The 18,969-nt window shown below is 44.6% G+C and overlaps 1 protein-coding gene across 2 annotated transcripts in view; it reads right to left on the reverse strand.

The window, feature by feature from the left end:
• The window catches only part of PRMT1 (protein arginine methyltransferase 1), a 669,379-nt gene that overhangs the window by 619,489 nt on the left and 30,921 nt on the right, over positions 1-18,969 (reverse strand). For both annotated transcript variants that reach the window (XM_044083416.1, XM_044083415.1), the window contains exon 3: positions 6,150-6,305. In XM_044083416.1, coding sequence (XP_043939351.1) covers positions 6,150-6,305 — 156 coding nt within the window. The remainder of the gene's footprint in view (positions 1-6,149; positions 6,306-18,969) is intronic.

Here is an 18,969-nt window from a genome sequence, read left to right on the forward strand (position 1 = left end):
AATAGAAACCTAAAGATTCATAATCAGTGTCTTGCCTAGGCCTCTTATCTGGAGGGGGATGGGTACTCCCTGATCAAGGTAATAAGGTCTTCAGCCATTTTGAATATCTGTTTTTTAGGCATGGAGGCCTGTGCACATGGCTCATGCGTCGTTTTTGTCATTTTAGAAGTTGCTGTCGCCCGTTTGATATACAAATGTTAAGGTCTGAATACACACTCGGAAACTGGCGCCTGCTCAGCGGCTCCGGACCCATCCGAGGTAGATACATCCGTCAGTCCAATACTTTTGAGTATCTTGCAGCATGCCGGACCCCACATGGGTGTCGGTAGAGGCCTGCAACTCAAAAGTAGCAGGTATCAGGGGCTGCGAAAGCACCTCACCGAGTACAGGGCAAACCGGTGACTGGCTTAGAAAGAAGCTTTGTCGGTTTTGGATCTCTACTGCCTTTCTCTGGCCTTTTTACGTTTATGTACTCCCGTAGTCTGATTGCGATCAGACATTTCTGGGTAGTTAAATTTGTTTCCAAAATAATCTGAAGCAAAAATTTAGACACTTAGTGCGTTGGTTAAATCTAGTACAAAACCAACAGCCAGGCACGCTGTGATCATGGCCTAGGCAAGGAATACAGTATAAATGGAAATCCTTGAGGTATTTGCTTCCCACAAGTAATACAATTAACTTTGACATCGGTATGAAGCAAGAAAAAAAAAAAAAAGTTTCCCCAATGGGGTACTTGGCTTTAGTGAAGACTTGGGTTCTGAAACCGAAACGCAAATATTTTCGGTAGTCGGCCAACCGGCACTTGCGAAATGCTTCTGCTTCGGGCACTGCACGGCAAGAAAGACTAAAGAAAATGACATCGGCTGCATGTCTTATACCCCTGACGTCATGGAAGAGGAGACCGCAACCGACACAGGACTCAAGACTTTAGAATTCAGGCCGACTGAGGGCAACCTGCCAGCAGATTACCCAAATGTAATGACTGCAACAGTGAAACACGAAGATCATCATGTGGACTACTAACAGACAAGATACACACACCCCATGCAAGGACATTGGCAAGAACTTGCCTAAAGCTGTTCCCCTTAAAGGGAAAAATTCAAAGAAATAAATCCTCCTACCACTGAAGGCTGAACAAAGCCGCTATAAACACAAAGCCTTTTTACACAAATTCTAAAGATGGCAGAGGAAGGGGCAAGGAAATAACTGGATTTACCAGGTTTGGAGACTTTGGTACAACCTATGTAACAGACTGACCACTGCAGTACAGCTAGGTTTTTCCAATGAATTCTGGATAGTTCATGCTATACTGGCCACATGGGCATCTAAAACCAGCACCAATCATAGGTAGGTACTAGGCCATTGGCCCTAGGGCCTATATAAGCCTAGCCAAAAAATGTACCCTGGCTTTTGCCACCCAAGGAAATTTTCCTGTGCCCCTGTTGAGCAGAGCCACAGAAGTGATTCCTGGGGTGAATTTCCCATTTCCCATCCAATCAAGATTTTTCTTGGGAGTGCTAACGAGGAGCTCTGTTAGACTCTGTTCCAGAGTATGGGAAGTCTCTGGGAGAGGAATCTATCCCTCCAGCATGTTGTGGTGACAAGGTTTAGTTCCCTAGAGTGTGTAGCTAGGATGGATTGGGATTTCTTTAAGTGGAGCATGTCCAACAGCTCTGGGTTTGACATAGCTTTGTATGTTAGGTAGAGATAGTCCCAGATTAGGCGATATGCGATGGAGTAAAGCTGTAGTTTTTTTGAGAGTCTGCATAGGGCATCTGTTTGAGGCCAGTAATCCTCAGAGGTATTTCTGTGGTCTTTCCAGTTGTTGTCTTATGAGGTACATACCAAAAAGGGGCACTGTACCCTATAATGGGTCTAATGAGTGATGAGTAGAAGGGAACAGTGACTTTCTGTATGAGAATCCTTTTGTGATGAGATGAGCCACGTAGGATTTCCTGACCACTGTGGCGATGTGATTAAAGGAGAGACTACTGTCCACCTGTGTCCCAAGGTCTCATCACATTTTTGGCATTAAGTAGACTACCAGCTATGTGGTAGTTCATGGGTACAGAGTTTTTACCAAAGGGGATGAGAATACACTTTTTGGCACTGAGCTTCAGGCCATGGCTTTGACACAAGTTATCCGTCTCAGTGAGGCCCTTTTGTAGTTTTTGTCCACATAGTTAGGGGTTTCGATTATGGCTCCTAGTTTGCAGTAATCTGCAAACTTTGTTAGCCAAAGACCCTCTGTGTTAGCCTGCACTTCAGAGAAGTAGATGCCAAACAGGAGAGGACCCAGGACTGAACCCTGTGGTACTCCACTTGTCACTGGTCTGAAGTCAGATTTGGAATCGGCTACTTTCACAGTGTGGGTTCTGTCCGTGAGCCAGTTGGCAACGCATCTTGTGACATAGGGATTTATACCTAGTTTAGTAAGCTTATCTATAATTCCGGAGTGGGGGATGGTGTCGAAAGCCTTGGCGAGATCTAGATAAGCTGTGTGAACCATTTTACCCTCATCTATGGCTTTGTTGACTGCTTCAAAGAAGTCAATCAGGTTTAGAAGACATGATCTGCCATTTACAAATACAAACTGGGTAGGGTCCAGAGTTTGGAGATTACCAATGTCTTTGCTTACGAGTTCCATGATGATGTGTTCCATGGCCTTTCAGACCAGGCTCATCAGGCTAATGGGGCAGTAGTTCCTGGGGTCCATCGTGGCTTCACCTTTGTAGAGTGGGATAACAGTCGCGGTGTGCCATTCAGTGGGTACAAAGCCTGATGTGAGGCTATGATTGAACATGGTATTTTGGTAGGGTGCCAGTTCATTCTGTAGTTCATGTAGAACACCGCCTGGGATATTGTCAGGTCCCATGGATGCCGTGTTCTTGGCTTTGGAGAGTGTGTTTACCTGTGCAGCTGTGATTATAGGAACTTTGCACTCTTCCGGTACAGAGATGGGCCCTGAAGGGGGTAAAGTTAGCACTGAACCTATCTGCTAGGATGTTGGCAATATTAGTTGGTTCTGTATATTTAGCGCCATTGTGCTGTAACTGAGCAGATCTGAGTGTTCCCATAGAGATTCTTGACATAGCTATAAAATGCTTTGTGGCTGTCTTTAGAGTCAGTGGCAATTCTGTTTTCATAACTAGCTTTGGAGGACTTTGAGGGATCTCAGCTTTACTGAGGTGGACCAGTGAGTTCCTCCAGTCATGGGATTTTACTCTTTTGCAACAGTTTCTTTCTTCTGTTGCAGAGTTTATGGCAGAGGACCACCAGATTGGCTTCCTTTTTTGGAGGATAACATCTTGGTTCTATTAGGGATAGCATGATCCATGCACTCGTGTAAGTGCTTATAAAGTGCATTTGTGTAGGATTCAGCAGTCATACCTCTATTGTCCATATGCATGGGTGTCGTGAAGTTTGCCACTTCTGTCTCAAGTATGAAGTTGGCTTTGGAGAAGTTTTTTTAAGATGGTTTCCCTAATTAGGGGTGGGGGTGGAATGTGGAGGTCTAGGCGGATTAGCTTGTGGTCACATCTGACCAGCAAGGAATTGACTTCTGGTGTGGAACACTGGTTTCCCATGTTGGTAATGACCAGGTCTAGGATATTGCTGCCCCTGGTGGGGGTGTGAATAAGTTGATCCAAGGCGTTGGAATTTATGAATTCTAGAGAACGTTGAGCAAAAAAGTCTTCTAAAGTAGTTTTCCCAGTTAATGGTGGGGTAGCTGAAATCACCCGTTAGGGTGTTGGGTATTGTACCCTAATACTTTCCAGTGCATCAAGAAATGAGTGGGAATTCTGGGGCATGGTGGGGGGTCTGTAGCAAGCTACAATTTGGATTGCCGTCTTGCCCATAGTTAGTTGCACTTAGCATCTCAGATGCATTATGCTGTGCAACTAGCCTGGAGGTGTGGAGTGGATATCCTTAATGAATATGGACATCTCCGCCTTTAGTGCTTCGTTCTAGGTTAGGTGGCCGAAAGGTGTGGTATGAATTGTAGCCTGGTAACGCAGGGGTGCTCTCTGGAGCTTTGAACCAGGTCTCTGTCACTGCACAGATGTCAATGTTCTCCATTTTAAAGGAGTGCCTCGAGTGCATTTTGAGGTTTAGACTTCTAGCATTGAGTAACATTACCCTCAGATTTTGCTTGCTTATACCAGTTATGGCGGTGACTGTCATTTGAACTCTGCCTAAGGGCAACAGGTGCAGGCCATCTCTGGCAAAGCATCGTGGTCTGTTGATCATGTCGTCCCAGGCAGACATACTGGATCCCCTTAGAATGACACCAGAAGCTTAGCCAATTGTTGAAGTCAATCATTTTGTCCTTGTACTGTGGTATCATTCTGGGTGATGGCAGGATGCTACTCAGGGTTAGGGTCATACCTGCCTGGGATACCAGATTGGAGATCTCCTCCATGTCTCTTCATGTAGTCCAGGGAGGTATGTCTCTGGTCATTCACACCATGGACAATGACAGTGTCATTTTTGTACTTATTGTGGAGTGACCCGAGTGAATGAGTTGACTGATCCTGGCACCTGACAGGCAGCTGACAGTAACTTTCTCCTTGTTTAGTCTAGTGAGTGGAACAGTGTGCCTGACTATAGAGTCACCTATGACTAGAGTGTTGGGTACGTTATGACTTATGGACTGTGGTTGAGTGGCATACTGAGTTTGTGGGCTGTCATTTGTGCGTTTATGCTTCAGATGTCACTGATGCTTGGGCATGTTTTTTTTTTTTTTTTTTTTTTTTTGAGAGCCTCCGCGAATGTAGGTGTGTGTTTTGTGTTTGTGTGTTTTGGTGGAGTAGGTTTTTGAGGGACTGTGACGAGTGCGGTGCAAGTGTTTACCTTCTCCTCGACTGTCTAATCCAGTCTTGGGTGAAGAAAGCTTTGCTTCCAGTTTGTCTATAGAAGTGCACCTCTCACAGGTTGTAGGAGAACGGGGTTTGCCTCTGTACACGAGGCAATTGCTGCATTGCCCCAAGATGCCCAGATTCATCAGGTATACAGTCTCCTCTTGACGGTCTAGTCCAGTCTTGGGTGAAGGAAGCTTTGCTTTCAGTTTGTCTATACAAGTGCATCTCTCAGCAGACAGTCTAAAGCAACTCTTCACAGAAGGTACCTCCAGATGCAAGGCAGATAAAAATACCACCAGGCTAACTAGGGGGCCAATCCTACTCCGCTATGGATATCAGACCGCTACAGGAATGACTGACATGCTCACTCTGCTTAACTGCTAACTTTGGAAATGTATCAATTCTGGCTTTTCTTTTGAAGGGCAAGCGGCAAATTTACCATCAAGCGAAACATTTACATAGGATCTTCTGGAGTTACCACTAACTGCAATTTAAAGTATTTTTCCAACAACGTAGAATCAAATGCAGCACAGCGTTTAAGTTCTAACTATGATACAAGGATTTAAGAAGTGGGACAATAATAAAGACCTGAACATCTCATACCATTAAGATTCGTGCCCACAAAGCCTGCAAGAGATCTAAAGCTTACCGGCAATATAGACAAATTAAAGATAAAAATACATGAAACTGAAAAACCCCAAACTCTACAAAGAACTGATGGACTAGCAGAAGCTTCTGCTGTTTGGGAAGATTCTGAATACACAAATACTAAAATGGTACTTGTTCGATGAGTATAAATACCGCTAAACCACCCAAATTTGGTCAAAAATTCATAAATTCAAGTGTGTGTATGTAAAAATGTAAATACAAAGTTTAAAATGTGCCCAATATACAGTATTTACTACTACACAGATTAATGTTCAAAGTATTAAGTGCTTCAAATCAAAACATACAACTCAACCTGGACTAGAAATCTAAAAGTTTGGCTCAGAAACCACGCAAAAATTAGTGAATACAAATTTTTTGTACATCTGGAAAATGTCTCAAGGTCATATTGTAAACTTCAGTGGTCTTTTGCTGACCACTTATCATATTCAAAGACAGATGCATATGCAAAAAGCTTTTCCAGCAGCAACGCCCTGTCCAAGCATTCCAGAACAAAATACTGATTTCTACAATGAAACTGCCCACGTACTTTCATGTCAACTAATTAACCCCAAACTTTCAAGTTTCCCACCTGTTGTGGTACCATTTAAGGAATGAAGGAGGAAATTCTGATTAACTCACCCCAATTACTTTCTTTGCTCCAGCTTTAGCTGCAAACATGCTTAGGATTCCAGTGCCGCTCCCCACATCTAGCACAACCTTATCCTTAAACAAGTGTCTGTTATGGAACATTGAATTTCTGTATGTCAAAGTACGAACTTCATCCTTTAACATTTCCTACAGAGAGAAAAAATCTTTAATAGTATCAAAATGCACAAAAATACCTACAAGTAAATCACATTACTGTACTGATTTTACAAATAATTCTCAGTTTTACAATAGATCCAAAATAGACAGCATTATACCGCACCCTTACTCTACTACATTCAAAAGGTCTCCACTCAGCATTACTAAAATTCTTCTGTGCAAAATAATTTCCTATTTTACTTTTTGGCACAGGATCATAGATTACTAGGCTAATGACCCTTGGGGCCTTTCAAACCTAGCAAAGTTACCCTTACTTCCAACAGCAGCACCTATTGCCCATGTCCAAGAGGGACAGGTGGATCCCCTGGAGTGCATTTACAGTTACCTATCCAAATCGTCCAGACTGCATTTAAGGAGGGCCAATGAGATGCTCTGTTTGATATGAAGTGCGACTGTTCCAAAGGTGTAGTAACCTCTGGAAGACAAAATCTGTCTTTTTAGTAGGTTCTATTAAATGTCACACCAGGTTACGGCCTTTTAGGAGTAACCAGTGTACCATTTGACTTGTAGATATGAAGCATTTCAAATAAAGGAGGGTCAAAAACCTCGCACAGATTGCCTCCTAGTAATCTGCAAGAAAGAATAGTGACCTCAGAAGATCCTCATAGGACAGACGTAGAAGACCTTTAATATTCCTTGTGAGGAACCTTTGTGGTCTCTACAACTGCTGCAGGTGCTTGGAAAGGCACATACCAAAAGGGGCAATGTACTCCATTATTCAAGTGATGAGGGAAGAGTACAGGGAGGTTAACTTTTTCTGGAGGCAATGCCCTCCTTGACACTGAACATTGTGATCAAATGTAAGGCTGCTGTCAAAATGTGTCCAGGTCTCAAGAGTGCATACTTTGCATTAATGTGGTATTTAGCAGGAACACTGCCCTTACAGAAACAGATAACTTTTTGCATTGTTTAAAGCCATGACTCTGGCACCAATCACTTGTCTGTGTAAGACCCTCTTGCAAGAGGTTGACAGTTTGAAGATGTTATGACTGCTCCCAGTTTGCAATCTGAAACAACCAGGCACCAACCTTTAGTTTTAGCAGGTAATGAAATGGATTCAAAACAGTACAGGCCCCAGAACTGATCCCTGTGAATACTACTGGTTACAGGTGGATTCCCCTATTTTGACTACAAAGTGCCAGTGAGTGACCTAATGATACAAGGGTTGACACCTAGCTGACAGTTTGTCAGTGATGCCAGAGTGGAGGATATCAAAAGCCTTGGCTACGTCTAGGTAGGCTGTATGCATAGATTGCCCCCTCGTCAAGAGCTTTGATGACCGCCTCAGTCATCCACGAGGTTTTAACAGGCATGATCTCCCTCTGAATCCAAATTGAGTAGGGTCAAGGTGTTTGGAGGACTTCACAAGTCTTATTTTCTTGTTTAAGCTGAGGGTGCATTTCCAGTTTAGGGCTCATAGGTTCATACTAGGCTATCTGCCCGAGGGCATTTACAAGCCTAGCCCATAGTTTTGTGGCTTACGCCACCCCTTTAGTTTGGAGAAACTATGCCCATTATTTTGCTGTGCCTCTGTCGAGCAGTGACACTGAGGTAACCCCTGGGGTGTAACCCCTGGGGTGTATCTGCGATCTCCCATCCATTGGTCAAGATTCCTCTTGAACAAGGCCAGCGAGGTGCTCTGCCTCACAAACCGGGATTTTGTTCCACAGCATAGGGGGTCTTTGGGTGATGAATCTATCCCTCCAGCACGTCCTATTAATAACCGTATCGAGGTTTAAGTCTCCCGCCCTTGTGGCTCTCAGGGACCTAGATTTTTTGAGATGAAGCATGTTCATCAAATCTGGGTTTGACATGGTCTTGTATGTCAGGCACAGGTCACCTCTGAGCAAGCTGTAAGCAACTGAATATAACTGGAGTTTTTAGTCTGGCAGCATAAGAAAGATTTTTGAGACCCTTTATCCTTTTGGTGAGGAACTTTTGTGGCCTCTCCAGCTGCTGCAAGTGTCGGGTCAGATACATTCCAAATGGGGCATTGTACTCAATCATTGGTCTGAGGAGTGATGAGTATAGGGACTCTGACCTCCCTTGATCTAGATGTGAATCCCTTCATGATAAGGTGGGCAATGTAGAAGGTCTTCCTAACTACTTTAGCAATAAGAGTGCCGAATGAAAGGCTACTGTCAACCTGGGTTCCCAGGTCCCTGATAACTTCTTCTGTGATCAGGGGATTGCCACCTATATGGTAGCTAGGGGTAACCTTGTTTTTCCCCGAAGGGTATGACTATGCATTTCTTGGCATTTAACTTTAAGCCATGGCTCTGGCACCAGTTATCCGTTTCTGTGAGACCCTTCTGAAGGATATCTGTGTCAGATGTGTTTTTGACTACGACGCCCAGTTTGCAGTCATCTGCAAACTTTGTCAGCCATAACCCTCCTGTGTTTACTTGTACTTCAGAAAAGTAGATGCCAAACAAGAGTGGGCCCAGGACTGAGCCCTGTGGGACACCACTTGTGACGGGCTTTGAGTCTGACATGGCACCAGCAACTCTGACCCTGTGGGTTCTGTCACTCAGCCAGTTTGCAACCCATCTTGTAATGTATGGGTTTACATTTAAGATGGAGTTTTTCAATGATACCCGAGTGGGGTATTGTATCGAAAGCCTTCGCCAGGTCTAGGTAGGCTGTATGGACTGCCTTTCCCTTGTCAATGGCCTTGGTGACTGTTTCGAAGAAGTCAACCAAGTTTAAAAGGCATGATCTGCCTTTGACAAAGCCAAACTGGGTTGGATCCAAAGTCTGCAAATTCCCTATGTCTTTATTTATGAGATCCATTATGATCCTCTCCATGGCTTTACAGATAAGGCTTGTCAAGCTAATGGGACGGTAATTTCCAGGGTCGGTGGAGGCACCGCCTTTGTGGAGTGGGACCACAGTCGCTGTGCGCCACTTCCTGGGTACATATCCGGAGGTGAGACTAAGATTAAACAGCTGTCCTAACTGTGGGTTTAATTCCTCGTTGAGTTCGTGGAGCACACAGCCGGGGACACCATCAGGTCCCATGGATGCTGTGTTCTTTGCCTTGGAGAGAGCAGTTCTCACCTGGGCGTTAGAGATGTTTGGGGGGCTACAATCATTTGGTATAGATCTCTCCTTTAGGGGGGGGGGGGGAGTTTGCACTGAACCTGTCAGCCAGTATGTTGGCAATGTCTGTAGGATCAGTAATCTTCACATCATTTTGAACTAATTCTGAGCATATCTGGGAGTTTCCTCCTAGGTTTCTGACATAGCTAAAGAACGCCTTATGGTTGTCTTTAGAGTCCTTAGCTATTTTTTTTTCAAAATTAGCTTTGGATGATTTTATGAGAGCTCTTAGCTTTTTACTTGGTGATCAGCGGTGTCTTACCTTTTAAGGATTTTGCTCCATCTTGTAGTAGCTTTCTCCTTTTGTTGCAGAGTTTGTTTATGGCTGGGGTTCACCAGACAGGACGCTTGCCTTTGGTACAAAGAGTCTTTGTTTTGCTTGGGATTGCCTGATCCATGCAGCCCTGTAGGTGCTGGTAGAAAGCATTTGTAAGTGATTCAGCGGTTTGAGTAGTGTTTACCGCCGGCTCGGGGGCTTTAAAGGAGACCACACTAGTCTTTAGAAGTGTGAAGTCTGCTTTAGAGAAGTTCTTTACTATGGTCTTTTTCATTTCGGGTGGGGGCGGGATGTGGACCTCCAGCGAGCTTAGTTTGTGGTCTGATCTCACCAGTGAGGGGTATACTTCCAGTGTTGAACATTGTGCTCCCATGTTCGTGATGAGATCAAGTATGTTTTCTCCTCTTGTGGGGATGGTGACTAGTTGTTCCATGGCATCTGAGTTTATGAATTCCAGGAACTTTTGGGCTAGAGTGTTTGGGCTTGAGTAGTGTTCCCAGTCTATATTAGGGTAGTTGAAGTCACCTAGTATGATGGTGTTCGGAGATGCATTTATCCCCTCCAGTGTTTTCAGGAAGGCCATGTGGGGTTCCTGAGTTTGCGAGGGAGGCCTGTAACATGCTACAAATTGCAGAGCAGTCTTGCCTATGGTTAATTGCACCTGGATGGTTTCCGATGCATCGTGCGTTGCCACCAATCTTGAGGTGTGGGTGTCCTTGATGAATATGGATACCCCCCCTCCTTTCCTGGTATTGTCCGGATTTTGGGGCTGGAACGCATGATATGAGGTAAAACCTGATAGTGCTGGGGTGCTCTCAGGAGCCTTGAACCAGGTTTCTGTCAGCACAGACATCGATGTTCTCCATACTGAAAAGGGCCTCGAGTGCGTGCATCTTGAGGTTGAGACTTCTGGCATTGAGCAGGATTACCCTTAGTTTTTTTTCTTTGTTGTGTTCTAGGGTGGTAGGTTTAGAATTTGAGCCTTGCCTAAAAAAGGCACTATGGGGGTGGCAAAAGCCTTAGCCAAAATCCGGAATCCCAGGGGTGATAGGTGCAAGCCGTCCCTTGCGAAGCAGCGTGGCTTGTCCAGCATGTCATCCCAGTCAGACAGACATTGGATCCCTTTTGAAGGACACCAGAGTATAAGCCAATTGTTAAAGCTGATCATCTTATCTCTGTATTGGGGCATCATTCTTGGTGAAGGTAGGATACTGCTCAAGGTCAGGGTCATACCTGCTTGGGCTACATAAGAGAGCTCCTCTATGTCTCTTTTCATGTAGTCCAAGGAGGTACGTCTCAGGTAGTTTACACCAGCGTGGACAATGATTGAGTCGTACTTGTACCTGCTGTTGAGAGACCCGAGTGCATGCGTTGTGGCGGATTCTAGCACCCAACAGGCAGCTTACTGTGACCTTCTCCTTACTCAGTCTGGTGAGCGGGACGTCAGTGTGTCTGACTATGGAGTCACCAATGACTAGTGTGTCTGGCACTGTGTTTGGCCTTAAGGGCTGTGACTGCTTGACACTCTGTGTGGTCTATGTGTTGCAGGTGTTGTATTCTGAGGTGGTAGTTTGGGTGTCTGCTTTGGTGGCCTCTGCTGTTCTGGTAGATTTTTGATCAGAGCCTCCGAGTATGTCTTTGTGTGTTTGTGTGTATGATTTGAGGTTGTGATGGTATGTGAGACTGGGTCTATAGTGTGTGTGGTTACCTTCTCCTCCTGTCTGGTCTTGCCAGTCCTATGTTGAGCTCAGCCTCCAGTTTGGCCGTATAGTTGCATCTCTCGCATGTATTTGTGTTTTGTGGGAGGAGGAGAGGGTTGTCTGTGTACATGAGGCAATTGTAACATTGCCTCAATATTCCCAGGTTCACCAGCTGAGCAGGAAAGGATATTAGCAACTGATCCCTCGACATGCTAGAAGGAATAGACAGAAACTTAAAAAAGGTTCTGGGGGATGTGGGTGACAGACATGCGGTTTGCTTTTTTGGGGTACTTTCTATAACAAGAGTGCTGTATCGAGGTGATAAGTACTGTAGGAGCAAGTGCTTGGCTATACAGATAGAGAATAGTCTACTTGGGAGTCAAGTAGAGATAATTTATAGTTATAGGATACACTAAACAGAACCGTAGTATACTTTGAGGAAGGCAGTTTTAAGGGAAAATTTGAAGAGTGGACTTTAGGTAGCCCTAATAGTTTAAACCTGATTAACCGCCGCTGCCCTAGTGTGCAACGGTAGCAGCTCCGCGCTAAAGCGTGCTTTATAGCAGGGGGCTGGAAAACACAGGAAATGACCCAAAATGGCCAATAAACTACAAGTTACTGCCTTAAACCACTCCTCTGAGGACAAACAGGCAGCTCAGTACTCCCTACTCCCACTAGTGAGTAAAGAAACTACCCCTTGACCAAACAAGGAAAATGGAGAAACACAGGAACCAAGACAAAGCCCAGGGATCAGCAAATCTGATCACTGGAACAAACCATTAGGAAAGTATGGAAAACAAGAGTATTTTCTTTTGTTTTTTTCATGGATCCCTCAGACTGGATTCCTTCGTCTTACTGTAAAGCCCGCAGTTGTCCACTAAGCAGGTTTGCTCTTCCTTGAGGATGTTTTGGCCCCATCAGCTACAGCCGAAACAGTTACACAGGTTTATATAAAGCAACTGTGTAGAATTCTGCATAGTTGCCAGTGCCATCTGAAGGGAATGGGGGTGGGGGTGGGGGGTGGAGCTATTCACACCATCCTGTAAAAGGTTATAACATGCTTTGGAGAAGTATTTAGTTTAGCTGGGGGGGGGGGGGGGGGGGCAGTTACTTAGGACACTGATTTGTGGTCAGATCTCACCAGGGAAGGCCTCAGTGGGGGTGCTACACTGGTCTCACATATTGAGAAGTACCAGATCCAGGATGTTAGCACCCCTTGGCGTGTAATCTGCTGGTCCAGGGCATTGGAGTTAATGAAGTCTAGGAACCTTTGGGCAAGTGACATTGCACAGGAGTAATTTACCCAGTCAATAGATGGGTAGTCAGTCATCGAAAACATCTCAATACTCAAGTATATCCCAATAGGTAGAGTGGGTGTCCTGTAGCAGATAATGGACTCTAATAAGTGTAGTTAATTGCACCTGAAGTATCTCCAGGAAATCACACAGTTTAACTAATCTGGGGGTGTATTCCCCTAATGAATATCGATGCACCTCATTTAGGTTTTTCACACCTTCAATTTGTGGTCTCAATGTGTGAAAGGTGTAGTACCCAGATATGGCTGGGATGCTCTCCACAGTCTTAAACCAATCTCCGTGACTGCACAAATGTCAGTCTTCCAAGATGACTGCTTCCAGAGTGCACTTTCATATGGACTCCTAGCACTTAGCAGCATAACCTGGAGGTTATGCTTCCGTGGGAAGAAAATTTTAAGCTAGACATAGTTAGTGTTTGCACATACCTGCCTCAAAATGATGTGGCACAGCTTCCCTGTTTTATCCAGTACTCCCCAGTTGCATTAAAAAAAAAAAAAAAAAAAAAAGCCTAAACTTGGATGCCACTTTGGCACTAGAAAGTGGTTCTACTCAGGGCTTCAATGTTATGCGGAGAGACTAGTTGGAAGGTGCACGTTTACTACCACTAGATTAACACCCCACATTAAAATACATTTAACGTTTAGCTTGTGGATGCTAAACTTCCAAAACTACGTGTGTATTCAATGCATGTTAATTCAGTAATGATTTACATCTCATGCGGCAGTGGATGCAAGTTAGCCTAAATTTAAATCCTATTTCAGGGAGATGATTATTCAATCCCATCCACAACACTGGCAGGTAAGCAAGAGATGCCACACCAACAAAAGTTCTCACTCCAGACTTCAGCCAATGGAAGTGTTCTGCAGTCTCTGGGACCTTACTAGGCTGAGCAACAGGACTCAAATCAGCTGGTCTGCCAAGCTAGGTAGTTTCTCAAGCACTTTCTTGGGAAAAGTGATGCTAGAGGTTAAAGCTTCCATAATGCCCAACACCAAGGATAACCAAAGCTGCTGAAGTTTACTTAAAAGAAATACTGGGAGGTGCTTTTGGTGGAATAACAGGAACCAAATTTTCTCCCATAAGCCTCAAGGGCCACCTCTTAAATGTTCCTTACTTTATTTTACATTTGTTGACCGGGCTAGTCTGGCTGGATACATGCCCATTTTCAGCAGAGGCCAGAGGAGAAAAGCTCCACTATGTACTAGTAAACACATTCAAAAAGGACAATAAAAGAAAAAACAAAAAGAATGTAAAGAACAAAATTCAATGTAGTGTAGTTACATTTACAGTAGCATGTTAAGATAGGTAAACAAAACAAAGGAGAAATACAGAGGGGATCCATGATCCCATATTTTTCATAACTATAAGAATCAAATATTTACAATATTAAGAATGAAACAATTAGTGCCCGGGCACTAGTTCTAGGAAACAGAAATTGCACAGCAGGGATGATGATAGGTTTAAAAACAAGGTGAGATGACATGTTGCAGTAATATATCTTAGAAAAGGAGAAAGTGACCTTGTAGAGAAAAAAGTCCATTTGAGAGATAGGAAAGCTACAGAGGATTAGTATTGAGAGAAGGAGAGGTATAAAGTTAGATGGGAGGTCAGTCTGAACTCAAGCAAGGGCATAGCCAGTGGGATTTGAGATGGTATCTTAGTTGTTTCTTGAAAAGTTGTGATGAGCCCAAAGTAGTCAATTCTGTGGGGAGTTTATTCAAGTATGGGCCAATAGTTTCTTTGCTGTAGCAGACCTAGACCCAGGCCTGCTGAATCTAGCTTTTATATGCTTGTTTGCTTGTTATTTCCCTGTAACGCTAATTCCACCCAATACGCTGCTTCTCAGCACTTCTGTGGATCACTAGTGATTATCTGCATTGCTTACTGTACTTATTTCCTTGTTTCACTTGAAAGTTACCGTTTGTCGTGTTTGCATTTAAGTTCTGTAACACATTGCACTTAAGTTACCTGGCACTTGGCTCACTAAAGCAATTATATAAGTCAGCACTAAAAATTAAAAGCACTACACCCTCACCCCCACTGGCCCTTGTTTTCAATTATGGAATTCCCAATATTATTCTAGCATGTCCAAAGGTCAGTTGTCAATCTCCTCTCCGGTCCAGCTGGTGAATCTGGGAATCTTGAAGCAATGTTATAACTGCCTCATGTACACAGACAACCCTCTCCTCCTCCAAACAAATTCCAACACGTGAGATGCAACCATATAGCCAAACTGGAGGCTAAGCTCTCTCAACTCAGTACTGGCATAACCAGTCAGGAGGAGAAGGAAACCACACTCACTACAATTCCAGTCTCACATAGACCTACCACAACAGGAAACCAAACACAATCACACAAAAACATACTGAGGCTCTAAATAAAGATCTGCCTAAGCAGCAGAGACCACCAAAGCAGACACCCAAGCAACCGCTACCCCAAAACAAAACACGTGCAACACATCTCACAAAGCCAGTGTGCCGAACAGTCACAGCCCTTAAGACTAAACACATCTGATAAACTTGTAATGGGTGACTATAGTCAGGCACACCGACGTCTTGCTCACCAGGCTGGACAAGGAGATGGTCACGGTGAGCAGCCTGTTTGGTGCTAGGATCCGCCACATAACACAAGCACTCAGGTCACTCCAAGGCAAGTACAAATATGACTCTGTCATTGTCCATGCTGGTGTGAATGACCTGAGACATACCTCCCTGGACTACATGAAAAGAGACATAAAGGAGCTCTCTGAGCATGTAGCTCAGGCTGGTATGACCCTGACCTTGAGTAGCATCTTACCCTCACCAAGAATGATGCCACAATATGAAGACAAGACGATCAATTTCAACAATTGACTCAAGTACTGGTGTCATTCAAAGGGGATCCAATGCCTGTCAGCTTGGGATGATATGCTCAACAAGCCACGATGCTTTGCTAGGGATGGCTTGCACCTGTCACCCCTGGGCTTTTGGATATTGGCAAAGGCTCTTGCTACCCCCATAGTGCCTTTTTCAGGCAAGGCTCAAGAGACAAACCCACCTCCATAGATATCACAAGGGATAAGAAACTAAGAGTAATGCTACTCAACGCCAGAAGTCTAAACCTCAAGATGCACACACTCAAAACTCTCCTTAGCATGGAGAACAGATATCTGTGCAGTAACAGAAACCTGGTTCAGGGCTCCCAAGAGCACCCCAGCACTACCAGGTTATACCTCATACCATGCTTTTCGGCCCCAAAACTTGGACCGAACCACAAAAGGAGGGGGGAGTATCGATATTCAAAGATACCCACACCTCCAGGTTGGTGGCAAAGCACGAAGCATCAGAGACTACCCATGTGCAACTAACAGTGGGTAAAACTGCCTTCCAGTTTATAGCCTGCTACAGACCACCCTCCCAAACCCAGGAACCCCACTCGGCCTTTCTGAAAACACTGGAAAATATGAAGGTCTCTCCAAACACCATTATATTGGGTGACTTCAACTACCCAAACAGACTGGGAGCATTACTCTAGCTCCAACACCCTAGCGCAAAGGTTCCTAGAATTTATAAACTCAAATGCCATGGAACTTACCACTCCCACAAGAGGGGAAAACATACTGGACCTGATCACCAACACGGGGACTCTATGCTCCAGACCAGAAGTGTATCCCTCACTGGTAAGATCAGACCATAAACTAATCTCGCTGGATATTCACATCCCGACCCCCACCCCAGAAAACCACAGTGAAAAAAGTAGTTTTGTACCTACCATAAATGTAGATGTCCGATAGACATGCAACTGCAGTCATAACATGTGGGTTGTCCTGCCTCAGGCAGCCCTCGGTCGGCCGGATTCCAAAGTCTGGGTCTGACGTCGGCTGATGTCACATTTCCCTCAGACGTCAGAGCGGCTGGAGTACATAAGCATCAGCAGACACCATCTTCTTCAGTGTTTCTTGCCCCAGATGCCCTCCAAGGAAGGCTGTAATCAAATTGGAAGACAAAAACAGGATTCCAGAGAAATAAATGAGCAATAAGACATACACCATAACAGATATCCCCAGCCAAGAGAAACAGGGATAGGAGTGGATCCTAGGCATAGAGGGGTATGGAGGGAGGGAAAATCCGACTGCAGTTGCATGTCTATCGGACATCTACATTTATGGTAGGTACAAAACTGTACTATGTCCTTCAAGAATGCAACTGCAGTCATAACATGTGGGTAGAATACCATAGCTTAGCTGGGGGAGGAGGTATGCTCTAGGAAAAAGATGGTGTGGCAATCAAACCCTGCAGGACTGCCAAAGCAAAGCCTGCTCTGGATCTGGAGAATAGAGGGAGATTGTAGTGTTTGGAGAATGTATGCACGGAGCTCCATGTAGCAGCTTCTAGAATGTCCCTAGTAGGCACCCCTCTTAAGAATGTTGTAGAGGTGGCTGTAGCTCTTGTGGAATGTGGTCTGACATTGGCTGGAACAGTCTTTGCATCAGATTTTATTCCTTTCATGGAATGTCCAATCCATTTTGAAATAGTCTGTTTTGAAATTGCTTTTCCTTGGACTGCAGGGGCGTAAGCTACAAAAAGTTCAGACTTTCTACTGGCCTTGGTTCTGTCCAGGTAGTATCGAAGTTGTCTGTGAATGTCCAAGGTATGTAACAGTCTTTCCCCCATATTCTCAGGATTGGGGAAGAAAGCAGGCAAATGAATAGCTTGATTTAAAGAAACCCTAGATACCACCTTTGGCATAAGAGTAGGGTTGGTCCTTAATGAAACCTTGTCTCTGTGAAAAATTATGAAGGGTGGTATTGCCATTAGGGCCTGCAGTTCCGAAACCCTTCTTGCTGAGGTAATTGCCAACAGGAAAGCTGTATTCCATGAGAGAAATTGCAAGTCAACTGAAGCTGCTGGCTCAAAAGGAGGTAGTGTCAGTTTTTCTAGGACAAAATTGAGGTCCCAGGCTGGCACTGGGGCCTTTCTTGGTGGCTTGATGTTCTTGATTCCCCTGAGGAATTGCCTTAGCAAAGGGTGCGAAAAGACAGGAGGATCAGTGTTATATCTAGCTGAAATAGCTGATGCATGTATCTTTATGGAAAAATATGAGAGGCCGTTCTTTAGCATATCCGCCAAATATTCCAAGATGAGTGGGATGTTCAACAATGATGCATCATGTCCCTTGCTGGTATTCCAATTGCTGAATCTCTTCCATTTTGCTAAGTAAACCTTTCTGGTGGATGGTCTTAAGAGCCTCTGTTAGTATCCGCGGAACTTCCTTGGGGAGAGATAGGTTGAAGTTATTTATGGGATCTCCCAGGCTGTTAGCTGCAGTGTCTGAAGGTTTGGATGCACTGTTTTGAGATTGTGTTGAGTCAAAAGTAGAGGCCATTGGGGAAGGGCCCACCTCCTGTGTGACATATGCTCCGTAGTAGTGGGTACCAGTGTTGTCTTGGCCAGTCCGGAGCTATTATGATTCCCTTGAGTCTCTCTGCTTTGATCTTTAGTAGTACTGAGGTAATCAGTGGCAGAGGTGGGAATGCATAGATTGTTAGGAAGTTCCAGTTGAATGAGAGAGCATCTATTTTCCAAGCTTTTGGATGGTATGTCCTTGTGCAGAATTTTTGTAGATTATGGTTGAGGAGAGAGGCAAATAGGTCTACTTCTGGCCTGCCCCATGTCGAAGTGAGTTGTGTGAAGATCTTCGGATGTAACCTCCACTCGTGTGGATCTGTGAAATTCCTGCTTAGGCTGTCCGCCAGCACATTGCCTTTGCCTGGAACAAACTGGGATTGTAACTGGATGTTTAGGCTCAGTGATTTTTCCTAAAGATGCATTGTCAGTCTGCAAAGGGGGTAAGAGTGGGTGCCCCCTTGCTTGTTTATATACCACATCACAGTGGTGTTGTCTGTCTGTATCAGTAAATGGCCTTGTTGTAGTTGGTGTTGAAAGGCCTCGATGGCATGCATTACTGCCAGCATTTCCTTTTGATTTATATGCAGATGTGTTTCCTTTTGAGACCATTGTCCTTGTATACACCTGCCTTCCATGTGCGCCCCCCATCCAAGGTCTGAGGCGTCTGTGGTCATGGTCTGTGTTATCTGTGGTTTTTTGAATGACATACCTGTGTTTGCCTGGCTCACCGAGGCCCACCATAGGAATTCCTTTTGTAGGCATGGAATGAGCGGTATGGTTGTCTCCAAGTTGTTGCTGTGCTGAGACCAAATGCTTTTCAGGTACCATTGAAGCTTTCCCATGTGTAGTCTT

The sequence above is a fragment of the Protopterus annectens genome, chromosome 9.part0 (genome assembly GCF_019279795.1).
Source record: "Protopterus annectens isolate FY-2018-M chromosome 9.part0, PAN1.0, whole genome shotgun sequence".
NCBI lineage: Eukaryota > Metazoa > Chordata > Ceratodontiformes > Protopteridae > Protopterus > Protopterus annectens.